The following is a 14,111-nucleotide window of genomic DNA, read 5'->3' as shown; positions in this document are numbered from 1 at the left end:
CCCCCCTTTTGTGACCAAAGTACCTTGCGCAAAGAGGTATAGACTTTTGTCCCGTGTCTCTGTGGTTCGACCCTGCTTGCCTTGTACTACTTTTTAGTGCATTAAAGCAGTGTATTTTGGAGTATATCATACCCCTATTATTTGTTGGGTCTGACACGCCTAACAAATTGGCGCCGTTGCCGGGGACACGGTGTTACTAATTGTTTATGCCTAGGTCTTTTCGTACAGGTATACCACTGCCAATTGACTCGTAGATAGAGAAGACTGCAAAAAAGTTAAGGAAGCAAGCCAAGCTTCGTAAGAGGCAACCGGTTTCCGGTACTTCTTCATCATCCAATCCCCCGGTCATTAACATTTGGGAGGATATTACCCTCTCAAGTGTGTCCGCATCCGAAACAGAAAGTCCATTACCTTCACCTCAACCATCCTCATCCAGAAATACCACCCCACCCTCTTCACCTACTCATCACAACCCAAACACTACACCCACAGAAACTTCAACCACTACTCATACCATGGGAGACAACCATGGAGGTAATCCGCCTCCAAATCCACCACCCGAACAAACCCTTCGCCAATGGGCGAGGCAAGAGGTTACTCAACAACCTCTTTGCATCACCTATCCGGCAGCCACAAACCTTGAATTAAAATCCGGTCTCATTCACTTACTCCCAACCTTTAGAGGCTTAGAAAATGAAGATCTCCACATGTTCCTCACGGAGTTCCATGTTGTGTGTGTTGGCATGAAACCGCACAATGTCACTGAAGACCAAATCAAGCTTAGGGCATTCCCCTTTGCAGTGCAAGACTCAGCAAAAGATTGGCTTTATGACCTTCCACCGGGGACGGTCAACACATGGGTAGATCTTGCACGCCTCTTCTTAGACAAATACTTCCCAGAAATGAAAGCCTCAGCCCTAAGAAGAGAGATAATTGGGATCAAACAACACAAAAGAGAAGCCTTTCATACATATTGGGAGAGGTTCAAAAAGCTTTGTGCCCGTTGCCCAAAGCATGGTATTAGTGAGCATCAAATCCTTCAATACTTCATTGAAGGCATGACTCCTTGGGAAAGAAGACTTCTTAATGCTTCAAGTGGAGGATCTTTGACTGACAAGACCCCAACGGAGATTCGGGATCTCATAAAAAACATGGCGGAGGATTCAAAGCATACTAGTCAAGATGAAGATTGGTACACAGATGCACCTCGAGGTGTAAAAGAGGTGCACACTCCTCAAATTGAAGCTCAACTATCTGAATTGACTAAGGTGGTAATGATGCTTGCTAAGGACAAAGGTGTGCAATCCACACCCCGTCCCTGTGGCATTTGCACTCAAGTGGGACACCCGACTGATATGTGTCCTCAATTGCAAGAAGAAGAATATGAAGAAGCAAATGTTATAGGAGGCTATTCCGGGCATAATCAAAGAACTTATGATCAGCCCCGAGGCAATCAAGGGTGGAACAACAACCAAAACATGGGTTATCAACAAAGACCCCCACCCCATTACCAAGTAAGGCCTCCATTCCCACAACAAAATTACCAACCGAGGCAATTACAACCTCCTCTTCAACAAGTTGGATCCTCAAGTATGTCCTTAGAAGACATAGTCAAAAGCCTTGCCACCAGCACCCAAAGTTTTCAGCAAGAGACCAAGGCAAGCATCAAGAAGCTTAGAGCAACAAATTGCACAACTTGCTCAATCTGTGAGTATATTGGAAAATCAAGGCGAATTACCATCGCAAACCGAAGAGGACCCAATGCATACTATTTTTGCGATGACCTTGAATGATGGAAAATTTTTTGATGACCCAAGATTGCAATTTGAAGACAGGGAAGAGGAGGAGGAAGTAGAAGTGGAGAATTTTGTCAAAGAAGAAGTAGAAATTAATAAGGTTGTCACGGAAGCTATAAAGGAGGTGTTGGAGGTTGATGAAAGAGAGGTTGAGCCACCCACTACCAATAAGAAACTCCTTTCACTGGTAGACCAACCACGAGATTCGGAAATGATAAATCTGTCGGGCCCTTCAAAAGATATGTATCCCAAGAAGGAAGACATTCAACCGGTCATTTACTCGACATTCGTATCAATGAAAGAAGAGTTGATCACCTTACTAGACAAGTACAAGAAAGGGTTCGGTTGGATGATTGTTGTCATCAAGGGTCTAAGTCCAGTATGGTTCCCAAGCAAAAAGAAAGTTAGGTACAAGATAAATGTCCCATTTGAGGAAGTGGTAAGAAGTTTACTGAGTTGGAGAGACCCAACATTAAAAAAATAACATATGGTAGGGGTCAAGTCGAGCCAAAGACTTGAAACACGGGCGGCTAATCGAGAGGCAACTCGGGGAGTATTTTCTTTCCATTCTTCTTTTATTTACTTTATTTTGTTGTGTTGCAATGTTTTTTTAGTCTTTTTAGAGTTCCAAAAAAAAAACTATCTAAAAGATTGAGAGGGAGTCATGTGTTAAAAAAAAACGTTTGTGTGAGCTTAACAGTAAAAAAAAAAAAAAAAAACATGAGTTTTTGAGGTGCCTAATTTTTTGACCATGCGTGACGATGAGGATTTCAAAAGAAAAAAAATCCCGCATGGGCCATGCTAAAAAATGCACGGGTAATGACAAAAACGCATGGGCTGAAACTCACGGCCTAATGCAAAAACTCAGGGGCCATGCTAAAAACGCATGGGTTGGACTGAAAACACACAGCCTGGCTTGGACCATGTGTTTTGTGTCATTCTTCCACCTCACAACTCACGAACGTGCACTCACTCCTCCTAAACACTCATAAACTTTTGACTTTCATCAATCAATCCAACATTAAAGCTCAAAGGTTTGTTGTTTTTAGTTCCTAACTCCATCTTCTTCTTCATCTAGGTAGAATTCCCTCCATTAAAGTGTACAAAATCGAATCTGGCATAAAACCCTAGTTTTTTTTTCTTTGTAAATTTTGACTTGATTCTTGTATTAGGTTTCAAAATTCTTTTGTAGGGTTTCAAGAGCAAGCTTGGGGAAGTATTTTGTAAAGAAGAAAGGAAGCTTTTACCTCCGTTTGTGCATTCCACCATTGAAGAGCTCAACTTTTCTTGAGGTTGGATGAAGCGAAAAAAAGTCAAGCACACATTACAAATTCAAGCATTTGAATGGTACATTCCTTCCATATCTCAAATTTGATGCATAAATCCTAAGATTGTTTGACTAGAATTGTTGAGAATTCGTTCATATGCTCTATATAGCTATACATTCATGGTAAGTAGGTTGCCCTACCCTCTCCGAGCATCGCGGACGATGCTTAATCTTAAGCATGGGGAGGGGTCTTTGTACATTAGCCTCTTGTTTCCACATGCATTTCATCAAAAAAAAATCCAAAAAAAATTGCTTTTCTTATTTTCATTTTTTCATGCATTCTTTGTACATTAGCCTCTTGTTTCCACATGCATTTCATCAAAAAAAAAAATCCAAAAAAATTGCTTTTCTTATTTTCATTTTTTCATGCATTCATTTCAAAGCATACAACAAAAAAAAACATTCAATCTAAAGAAACCTAATCTTCTTGAATAAGTTAAAGTGGTAAATTAGTCGTGGCTTGAGATTAGAACTTGTTCTTTTTTCATTAAAAATCTTGAAGCAACCTAATCTCACACGAACACGTCTCCCGAAGCTACTCGTGCAAAACAAAAAATGATAAGGTTATCAACATCGAAGCATAACGACAAATATAGTTTAGCCCTTGGAACACACGATCGGTCTTATGAGTTATTGCTCATTCATATCCAAACTCCAAATTCAAAAGAGTCATAAAATGAATATAAAATTTCAGTGACTCGAATTCTCCAGCGCTCTAAAAAGTCTTTTCTACCTATTCCCTTCTAAATACCCTGCTTGGGGACATTGTTTCCGACTATACTTACGGGTCTTTGCGCGTTTACATCAGTCCCCCTAAAAGAGTCAAATTAAAATATAAGGAAATAAACCTCGCAAACAAGAAAAAAATAAAAAAATAAAAAATAATAATAATAAAAAAATAAAGATAAAAATAAATAAATAAATAAATAAAAATATTATTAAGTTGATCTGTGACCTTTGGGATTCGAACAAGTAAACTCCGAGGGGTGTTTTACACCTAATCGCCTAAAGCTGAATAGTTTGGGACTGATTGGGTTGAAAGTTCGCTACACGGGTTCCATAGAAAGTCACGAACTTAATAATAACAAATAAAGCTAATTTGTGGCCTTTGAGGTTCGGGCAAGTAAACCCGAGGGATCCCTTTAAATCTAGCACACTAAGGTCATTTGATTTGGATGTGTTGGTTGGAAGCCCGTTACACGGATTTCAAAGGAAGTCATGAGCTTTATTTGTAGAAAAATATAATTAGATAGTTGGTATATATCTATGCTTATAGTTTAATTGAATAATGTGTTTGAAAAATGTTTGGTTGTAAACATTGGGACTGACCGTAAACTACTTTGACTGGTGTAAGTGGTTTGAAACATGTAACCAATCTGGGTAAATATTAGGGAATTTTTAGAAAATATTTTTTAGAAAAAGATTGTTGTCAGTCAACAAATAGCTGGAGTCGGTCATTGTCATGATTTGAAAAATGAAAATGAGCATATTTTGCATCACATGTTTTCACGAGAGTAAGACCATAATTTGTTCCATGTGCTAACCCAATACCTGTAAAAGTGAACAAGTGTTGTAGCTTTTGATTTTGTTGAGTTGCGTTAGGGAATGGCAAAAAAAAACCTTGTTTTACTTGTTATATATCTTTGTGGGGTTAATGTCAAGTTATCTCAAGGCCCGACAGGTACACCTTCGACTGTATGACATAACGAGGTTAATTGGATTGAATATGTTCGTTTGTTTTGTTCATTGCATTAATGTTTGAAAAAAAAAATATATCTTTATGTACATATGTTATTTTCTTTAGTTCTTCTTTTATTGCATGCATGCATTCTTAATTCCATTTAGTCATTTTCGTTCCTTCCATTCTTTTCATCTTAGTTTCTTTTTAGTCGCCTATCGTCTTCTCTAGGTCGATTCTCAATTTTGTTCTTTCTTGAGGACAAGAAAGGTCTAAGCTTGGGGAGGTTTGATAGGTGCATTTTATGCACCTATTTTGCATGATTATTTTCGTCTTTTTATAGCATTCTACTTCATAATTCTTGCATTTAGTTGATTATTAGGGTAGTTGCATATTTCATTAAGAATGTCTGGTACTTCACTATATTTGATTTATTTTGCAGGCATTATGTAGCATGAAACGTGGAGCTTGGATGCATGGAGCTTGGATTCTTGGAGCATTGGAGCATGCAGAGAAGATGAACCGGTCATTCCATGGAGGAAAGCATGAAGACATAACCCGAGTCGTTGTTGCATTATCTTCATAGCAAAGGATTACGTTTAAAACGCGGTCCTTGTCACTTTGACACGGGTCGTGTTTGTCCTTTATCATCTCATATTTGAGCAACATGACTCGTGGTGAAGCTAGATTGAAGATGGAGTCAACAGTGAAGACGTTTTGGAATTTTAGCAAAAAGCATGGGCCATGCCAAAAACACATGGTCAAGACAAATGGCCATGCCAAAAACACATGGGCAAAAGGCATGGCCATGACAAAAAACGCATGGCCTCATGGCATGTCACGTGAACTTTAATAAAAGAGCAGGAGACGTCATTTTGAAGAGAACGGTTTTGGGAGCAGTTTCTGGCGATCTAGGGCAATTTTGGGAGAATTCTTGGAGCTTTTGAGAAGACTTAATCATTTCAAACATTTGGATTTCATTTTTGTAAGGATTAAACATTCCAATTCCATCTTTATTCTTGTTTGATTTGTTCTTAGCCATGTGTGGCTAAGAAACCCTAGTTTTTAGTTCTTGTTCAAAACATGTTGATTGCTTGACTTGAAGCATATGATTTGATGTTTGATTTGTGATTCTATTATAATGATTATCTTTTTGTTTAAACTAGAATCCTTGAATTTGATTTGTGTTTGATTGGCCACTTTCATGAATTGAATTTTTGTGCAGTTAATTAAATTTTAGGGCACCTAATCGTTCTATTGAGTTAATAATTGGTAACAAGCAATAAGTTTTCTTATTGTAAAACATATATCACATGTTTTCACACTTCCGAGCGTATGAGAAGAAATGAACATTGTTGGGAAGCTTGTACAAAACTTAATGCAGTTTTTCAATACAATCTAAGAGCGTGTTTAGATTGAATTAGTAAAGCTAGGTCTAATCAAAGAGCGTGTTTTGGTTAGATAATTTGGCAAGAGAGAGGTATTAGAGCGTGTTAATATCTTTTAGTACCAACATAGAATAGCAATCTTGAATTACATCAAGTCATAATCAAATTGAACAACATCATTGAGAACTAGAACTAGAACCATTCAATCAATTTGTTTACAAATCTATTTCATTTTGTGCATGCTTTTAAATTAGATTGTTATTTAGTTATTTACTTTTGCAAACAAACCCCCCTTTTGTGACCAAAGTACCTTGCGCAAAGAGGTATAGACTTTTGTCCCGTGTCTCTGTGGTTCGACCCTGCTTGCCTTGTACTACTTTTTAGTGCATTAAAGCAGTGTATTTTGGAGTATATCGTACCCCTATTATTTGTTGGGTCTGACACGCCTAACACTTGGCTTGGGAAGTTCGGGCTCGTTTAAGTTATGAGGGGCTTGAGCTCTGTCACACCCCCGAACCAGGACAACGGAAACGTCCGTGGGCAGTTGACATCATTGAGTAATATCATAGCAGTTGAATATAAATGATACATAGCAACCAAACATCGTACAATGCAATATACCAACATTCATTATTTACAAAGTGTATTTGTTCTTTGATTACACAAAAATCACCAAAAAGTATGATGTCTTTAAAAATAGTAACATGTCCAGATCCGAGTTCCTGAGAATACAAGTCCTTTTGAAAAGCATCAACATAGAATGTTGGTGAGTTCATAAGCATAGTTGTAGAAAACTTTGTATTAGCTTTGTTCATAGTAAGTTGTAAAACTCCAGAAAATCCAATATTTTCTTTAAAAAGTAGTTTGTGAGTTTCGTTCCAAAATTGTGTATAATTGCATGCATATTCTTTAGTTTTCCTTTGTTCGTTTCTGAAAGAGGGTGTTCCCGGAAAATCCTATATTTTTTGTATATAAAAGATGTTGTGGTCTTAAAACCCCGAGACTGGAGTTGTAAATTCAGTTTACAAAATATGCGAATCATAGTTTTGTATATTATAAAACTAGCAGAGTGTATATTCTTTGTAAATTCCAGTGTTAATAGGACCATACTCTATGTGAGTCGTTACAACCATACTAATATGACGAGAACGATTAACCTGACGTTCTTCAGGCGTCAGCTACTATGAAAGATATTTGTTACCTTAGACTGGCATGTCCAGATGAAGGAAAAGAGGACATGTGGCAAAAAAAAACCTTCATTTATTAAGGAGCAATGTTTTAAAACCCGGGTTTTTAATTGAACCGGTCGGGTTACGTTTTCTGGTTCAACCGGTTTAACCAGTTCAACTGGATGGTTAAATCGGTTCTATATTTTTATATGTTTTTAATTATCTTGCATACATTTATTATAAAACTTGTCATCTTTTTAGTATTACAAACGTAAATAGAATCCAACATATAAAAACAATCATTATAGAAGTCAAAATCAAACAAAGAAGCACAAAACAAACACAAAAATCCAAGAATGTTCGTTCAAACCCGGTCCATTCCGGTTCAATTCAGCCGGTTGAACCGGTTTTTTACCAAAACCGGTCGGTTAAATCCGGTCAGGAAATCGTTATAAAACCGGTCCAAATTGAACTGTCCTTACCCCCAGTTCCCGGTTCGACTGGTTCAACCGGTCGGTTCGAATCAATTTTTAAAACACTGTTAAGGAGGATGCTCTCCATTTCTTTTTTTGATAATTATTGGTGATTAAATTATTAATTAAGTTGATAAAAAATCTATTCACTGTATAAAAATGTGTAACAAAAATTTTACTATATTTTATCTAGATACAAAGAAAAAAAGCGAGAAAGATATTCCGGTCCAAACAAATTCACATCGTATATTTATGCCATCTTCATGATATGAATCACAAAGTATCCATTGAGAAAATTCGCCAAATAACCAAAAGGAACAGAGGATTTGAAGATTTTGACCATTAAAAAAAAATCGATTTTGGTAAATGACCATCACTTCCGCAAAGGGTGCTCTGTGGAAACCTTAAATCATTACTAGGAAGGTGAGTAGTTCTGCGGAAATGAGGTGGAATGGTAAAATTGTAATATCACACCAAAAAAAACGGTTCTCACTTTGTTGGCTGCGGAAATGACGAATTTTTGGAATGGAGGTTGGGGCTTTGCTGCGGAACGAAAGGAAGAAGACGAAGAAGAGATGTCGATGAATGGCAGAACACGAGGATGGTGAGGCGATCCCGATTTTTGTCATGGTTAGCCAAAGAACAGTTCCTCAAAGTCATAGGTGTGTTGACAAAGAACAGATTTGCAGTGCATCAGCAACCTTAACAACCTTTCCGCAGAGCCCCCTCTGCGGAAGTATGCAACAAACTTTTTTTTTTTTTTTTGTCTTATTCCTCTGCCATCTCAATTCCTCGTTAATATTCACACTCCTCAGAAGGTAAAAGGTTTCCACAGAACCCCCTCTGCGGATCCCTTAATCATTCTACAAAACTCAAATTTTCATGGTCAAAATGTTGAGACATCTCCTATCTTTGGTCAGTGGATGAAATTTCTCGTATTTATTTGCTTGAGTCAAATTTAGATATCTACTATAAGATTTAACAAGAGTAGATAAATTATAAATCACGATTAATTTCATAATTTTTTAATAGTTTGTATAATAGATAAATACTTACAAAAATATTTTACAAACAATTTATTGCTATATACTGTTTTAATTTTGTTGTAACAGTATTTCGGGTTTTCCATCTTTTGCATAAAAAAGGTGATGATCTTTGGGTAGTTATTCCCCACCCGAAATACCATCAAACATACCTTCCCGACATTTATTGCTCGAGTTGTTCCACATCTATCTCTCCATTCCAGTGATTCAAATCTATGATTCAGTAGAAGAACAATGGTCAGTTTTTACTAAATTTATTCGCTTATTTACTTCTCTTAAGTTCTGACTTGGTCATAATTGTATAAAGATACCGCTTTGATCGATCCGTGTGTTCTTATTGCAACCAAATCGGAGTAACTGTTGTGCTCCTTTTCCTCCCGATTCTCCTTATTTGTGTTTGTAGAATGGATTAGCAACTTAAGTGAGTAGTCTAGCGTATAAATTTGTTGTCGGTGATGCAAAATGAGAGATCCCAAATTCCCAATACCTCCGATTCAGGAAATATCTACGATTTTCAATTGAGATGTCAAAAGGGTTTCCTATAATTTTCTGGGAATATTTTTTGTATTAAATTCAATTCTTTAACAGGTAGTACTATAAATTGCAATAAAATCGCTGTATTGTTCTTGAAAATTGTGGGTTTGACATCCAAAATCATGATTAGGGTATCTACTGTTTCAGTCACACCTGCACAAACTGATTTTTTTTAGTATTTTGTATGCAATCAAATGAGAATCAGCAATGCAGTGCATTTTTTTAGTTTAGATCTATTAGGCCATCTCTCACCAAAAAAAAGCTATCATTCGATTTCTGGTTTTCATATATCTGACTTACTCTTTGCATTTCATCCCATCAGGGAACCAAAAAGACCTTTGGAAATGGCTGCACTAATAAGTTAACATAAGCTTCTATAATCATATCTAAAACATAAATTTTAGAATCTTGATTTACAAAATAATGTGATTACTCAATCATTACAAGCACGTTGTTTCATTTGATTTAGGAGCACATCCACATCAAACCCTACATATTGTTAACTGCTGAACCCTATTTCTTGTGTACAGGAGAAAGAAGCAAAGAAAGAAGCTTTTAGAAAGTATTTAGATTCTAGTGGCGTTCTAGATGCTTTGACTAAAGGTTGACCACATAATGATAATGTTGTTTAGAATTAGATACATTACTTGTTTCACTAAATAACCTGTCTTTTGAACTTTCTATATCATATGTAGTTCTTGTGGCTTTATATGAACAGAGTGACAAACCTTCATCAGCTGTTGAGTAAGTTCAAATGAATCTTTGTTTTTTCCTTTTCTTGAATGTTTCATGTGGAAAAACTTAAACCTTATTATTTGGTCAACAGGTTTGTCCAGCAAAAACTAGGTGGTCCTAGCTTGTCTGAATATGAAAAATTACAAGCCGAAATGTCTGATTTGCAAATTAGATATAATGAGCTTTTGGCACTTCATCAAGAAACATGTAACCAGGTATACTTTCTTTTTGTTGATTCTTTTCATCTCATCATAGCATAATAATAATAATAATAATAATGGAGGTTTGTTTTTTTGCAGCTTGAAGAGTTAAAAAACACCCACACTGTAGTGTCATCAAAAGAGAAGGTTGAAGGGGAACTTCCAACAGATAATTTATGAGGGTATTTTGGTAAAATACACGAAGAAACAAAATGTAACAATAACCACTCTGTATACAAAAAATTCATATTTCCCTTATCTGATGCTCTGCTATGCTGGATGCTAATTTCATTTTTATTTTCTCATATGTTGTACTTTGTGACACTATTTCTGAGTTCTCTCACCTTTATGCTAACTTCAAACGTGCTCTACTTATTTACCAAAAAGTTGTTAATTTTATGATAAGTATATGAGAATACAAGTACATTCGAAAACTTTAAATAGAAGATTAGAAATCATTAGAATTCCCTAAAATGGCATCCTTGATCAGATGAAGCTCATGGATAACAGTAGCTGTATCTATTCGATGCCTTGGTGACTCCATGGAGCATGAAACTCCAATTTTAAGCAACATAAGGCAACACATGTCGTTTTTCACATAATCTTTATCTTCCTTATTGCTTCTTATGTCATCATCTTTCAGAAGAATTGGATCAATAACCTCAACTGAACCATCATCCATGGCTGCTTTAGCATAGTTGTGTAAACCGACACCATCTTGAAACATGACATATGTAGGTTTCTTACCTGTCATCATCTCCAACAACAAAATCCCATAACTATACATATCTCCACTTGTTGACACCTTGCTTCCAACCCCATATTCTACAATAAATAAATAAAAATTCATTAAAATTCCATTCACAAGAGATAATGTTATCAAGTTATAAATTAAGAATTAAGAATATAACATACCTGGAGCTGCATAACCGATGGTTCCTCTAACTCCAACTGAGCTACTATGATTCCTGTTTTGATGCTCAGAATCAAGAATCTTTGAGAGTCCAAAATCTCCAACATGTGCAACCATGTCTTCATCAAGTAGAATGTTGCTTGGTTTCAAATCACAATGAACAATTGTTTTTCCACCATGATTATGAAGATAATCAAGTGCGTAAGCAACATCTAATGCTACAGACAGTCTTTGTAAGAGATTGAGTTGAGGGACCTCATGATGCAACCATTGGTCTAAAGTTCCATTCGACATGAACTCATAAACTATGGCTTTGAATTCGTTTCCTTGAAAGTCAATCCCACTGCAACAAGTTATCACCTTTGTTAAGTTTCTATGTTTGGCGTTTCTGAGTGCTTCACACTCAGATATGAAGCTCTTGGAACCACCTTTACGATGGAGGTTTAGTACTTTGATAGCAACAATCACATCATCTTTATCGAGGTATCCTTTATAAACTGATGAAAAGCTACCTTCACCTATGAAGTTCTTGTTGGAAAATCCATCGGTTGCTTTGTGTAGCATTTCGTAAGAAACTTGAACGAAGGATTCCCCAGAATTAGGCTCGGATACTTCATCTTCAATCTCCTTTCTTCTTCGATAGAACACGCAAAACAAAACCATGGCTATACAAATCAGAACTGAAACTATCGAGATGGATAATATAACTGCAAGGCTCAACCGATTTTTTCTCTTAGGGTTTGTGGAAGGGCAATTAGGTAACCGGAGTTCAGGTAGCCCACCACAAAGACCATTGTTGCCGATAACAGAAACTGAAGATCTGTTACCAAACACTCCTTGGTTCGATACCTCCCCTTCAAAACCATTGAATGATAGATCGAGATTCACCAAAGGAATTTCTTCCAGATAACTTGGGATCCGACCAGTGAAGTTATTACGTGAAACGTCAAGGTTTTGGAGGGCGCGTAAAGAGCTCAACGATGGTGGAAGAGAACCCTGGAAGAAGTTGTTGCTTATGTTTAGGTTTTCAAGGCTGCGGCAGTTGCCTAGGGTGGTCGGAAGGTTGCCTGAGAAGCGATTGTTTGCCAGGATAATTTCTTTTACGTTTTGAAGATCGCCGATCTCTCGGGGAATCTGTCCCGATAAATGGTTGCTGCCCAAATTTAGCGTAATGGATAACGACGAGAGTTCAAATAGTTGACTAGGAACGTCTCCGGTAAGGTTATTCCGATCGAGGGTTAACCCTAGCAGCCTGTTACAGTTCCCTAAACTTAATGGAATGGCACCATTCAGTTCATTTAACCCCATGTGAAGTTCAATAAGTAACGATAGGTTTCCAAAAGAACCAGGAATGTTTCCTGAGAAAGAATTGTTTGTAAAATCTAGCATCCGTAGATTTACAAGATTGCCGATGCTCGCCGGAATTGTGCCGGTGAGTTGATTACTCGACAAGTCGAGGGAAGTTAGGCCGGAGAGACTCCCAACTGATGACGGAAGGCCACCGGAAAAAGAATTCGAACCAAAGCTCAGAAAATACAACATAGTCGACAAGTTTCCAAGAGATTCCGGCAAGAAACCTCTCATCTGATTGAACCCAAGATCCAACACTCCTAAGTTATTGCAAATCGACAAAGCATCTATAAATTTCATTTCATCGTTTTCCCCACTCCCGAAATGATTCGTACTTAATGACAAGATTTCAAAACTACAGGCGTCCCGGGAATTGATAACTAGCTTTCCGGAGAAATTGTTTCTAGCTGCATCTATGACTCCTAATTCTGAAGAACTGAGAACAGAGGGTGGAAGAGGACCTGTAAATAAGTTATCGGGTATAGAAAGAACTTGAAGACGAGGCATGATTGAACCTAAGTTCATGGGTAGTCTACCCGAGAGTTGATTACTATCGAGGAATAGTTGTTCTAAAACGGAGAGATTGTAGAAAGAAGGTGGAAGGTTGCCAATGAGGTTATTTCCGGGCAATGCAAGTCTTCTCAGGTTAATCAGTCGGTGGAAGAAATCAGGAATGTTTCCCCCGAGTCCACAATTACCAAGGGAAAGAGTATCTAGGCTGGTAAGATTTCCGATGAACAGTGGAATCCCACCTCCTAGATTGTTCCGGTGAAGAATGAGTAAGTTTAGCTTGGATAACGATCCAATCCCATCGGGGATTTTGCCGATTAGGTTATTGTTACCTAAGTGAAGCGCTTGCAGGTTGGAGCAATTAGCTAAGGTGGCAGGAATGTTGCCTTCAAAAGAGTTGTTGTAAAGACGTAGTTCGTCTAATCGAAACAACCGGCCGATTTCAGGCGGAATCTCGCCGGAAAATGAGTTGTTATGGAACCGAATCGACCTGAGAAAGCTAAGGTTTCCGATGGAAGGAGACAAGGTTCCGATTAAGCCTCCAGAAGAGAGGTCCAAGGCGGTGACTCTTTGGTGGCGGGAGCTGCAAGTGACACGTGGCCATTGGCAGAATTGAACGGAATCGTTCCATGAAGTCATGATACCTTGTGGGTCATCTTGAATCATGGATTTGATTGCTAGCAACGCCGCAAGGTCACCTACGACACCGGTGGTGGTGTTCTGAGCCGCCGCCGTGGGGACGACTGAGGAAAACGCTGCAATGTGCAGCAAAGTGACGAATAGAAACGTAAACAATGATAGCCGTTTGGTTTTGGCACTCATTTTTACTTGAATCAAATCAATTTTCAAATCTGATATTTTTTTCTATAAATTGCTCTTCAATATAAAGGAGGCGTCTCAGCTGACCAAGTCAAAATTATCCGGTTCGATTATGACGTGAGTGGGCTGGTTTTGTTTTGTCTTCCACAATCCAATGTCAACTACTGGATTATTTT

General features: G+C 37.6%; 2 protein-coding genes across 2 annotated transcripts; one reads left to right on the top strand and one right to left on the bottom strand.

The window, feature by feature from the left end:
* The first annotated feature begins 8,955 nt into the window (after nucleotides 1–8,955).
* LOC145088153 (c-Myc-binding protein) lies at nucleotides 8,956–10,670 on the top strand. Its single transcript, XM_079026376.1, has 5 exons — nucleotides 8,956–9,111; nucleotides 9,939–10,011; nucleotides 10,104–10,152; nucleotides 10,235–10,358; nucleotides 10,443–10,670. Exons 1-5 carry the CDS (start codon nucleotides 9,109–9,111, stop codon nucleotides 10,521–10,523), a joined length of 330 nt encoding a protein of 109 aa, XP_078882502.1. The 5' UTR covers nucleotides 8,956–9,108; the 3' UTR covers nucleotides 10,524–10,670.
* A 45-nt stretch (nucleotides 10,671–10,715) lies between these two features.
* LOC145088151 (uncharacterized) lies at nucleotides 10,716–13,956 on the bottom strand. Its single transcript, XM_079026375.1, has 2 exons — nucleotides 11,259–13,956; nucleotides 10,716–11,168 (listed from the first exon to the last, which is right to left on the bottom strand). The coding sequence occupies exons 1-2, from the start codon at nucleotides 13,936–13,938 to the stop codon at nucleotides 10,792–10,794; spliced, it is 3,057 nt and encodes a 1,018-aa protein (XP_078882501.1). The 5' UTR covers nucleotides 13,939–13,956; the 3' UTR covers nucleotides 10,716–10,791.
* Nucleotides 13,957–14,111: the final 155 nt, after the last annotated feature.

Source organism: Lactuca serriola, chromosome 2 (genome assembly GCF_051521515.1).
Source record: "Lactuca serriola cultivar US96UC23 chromosome 2, Lser_US96UC23_V15, whole genome shotgun sequence".
Taxonomy (NCBI): Eukaryota; Viridiplantae; Streptophyta; class Magnoliopsida; order Asterales; family Asteraceae; genus Lactuca; species Lactuca serriola.
This window is presented reverse-complemented; position numbering and strand designations above follow the sequence as displayed.

Excerpts from the sequence above, each read along its gene's own strand:
- LOC145088153 (XM_079026376.1), top strand. Across the intron at positions 10,012-10,103 it reads TCTAGATGCTTTGACTAAAG|TTCTTGTGGCTTTATATGAA; the intron begins GTTGACCACATA and ends TATCATATGTAG. Across the intron at positions 10,359-10,442 it reads ATCAAGAAACATGTAACCAG|CTTGAAGAGTTAAAAAACAC; the intron begins GTATACTTTCTT and ends GTTTTTTTGCAG.
- LOC145088151 (XM_079026375.1), bottom strand. The coding sequence starts at position 13,938 with ATGAGTGCCAAAACCAAACGGCTATCATTGTTTACGTTTCTATTCGTC. Across the intron at positions 11,169-11,258 it reads CATCGGTTATGCAGCTCCAG|AATATGGGGTTGGAAGCAAG; the intron begins GTATGTTATATT and ends TATTTATTGTAG.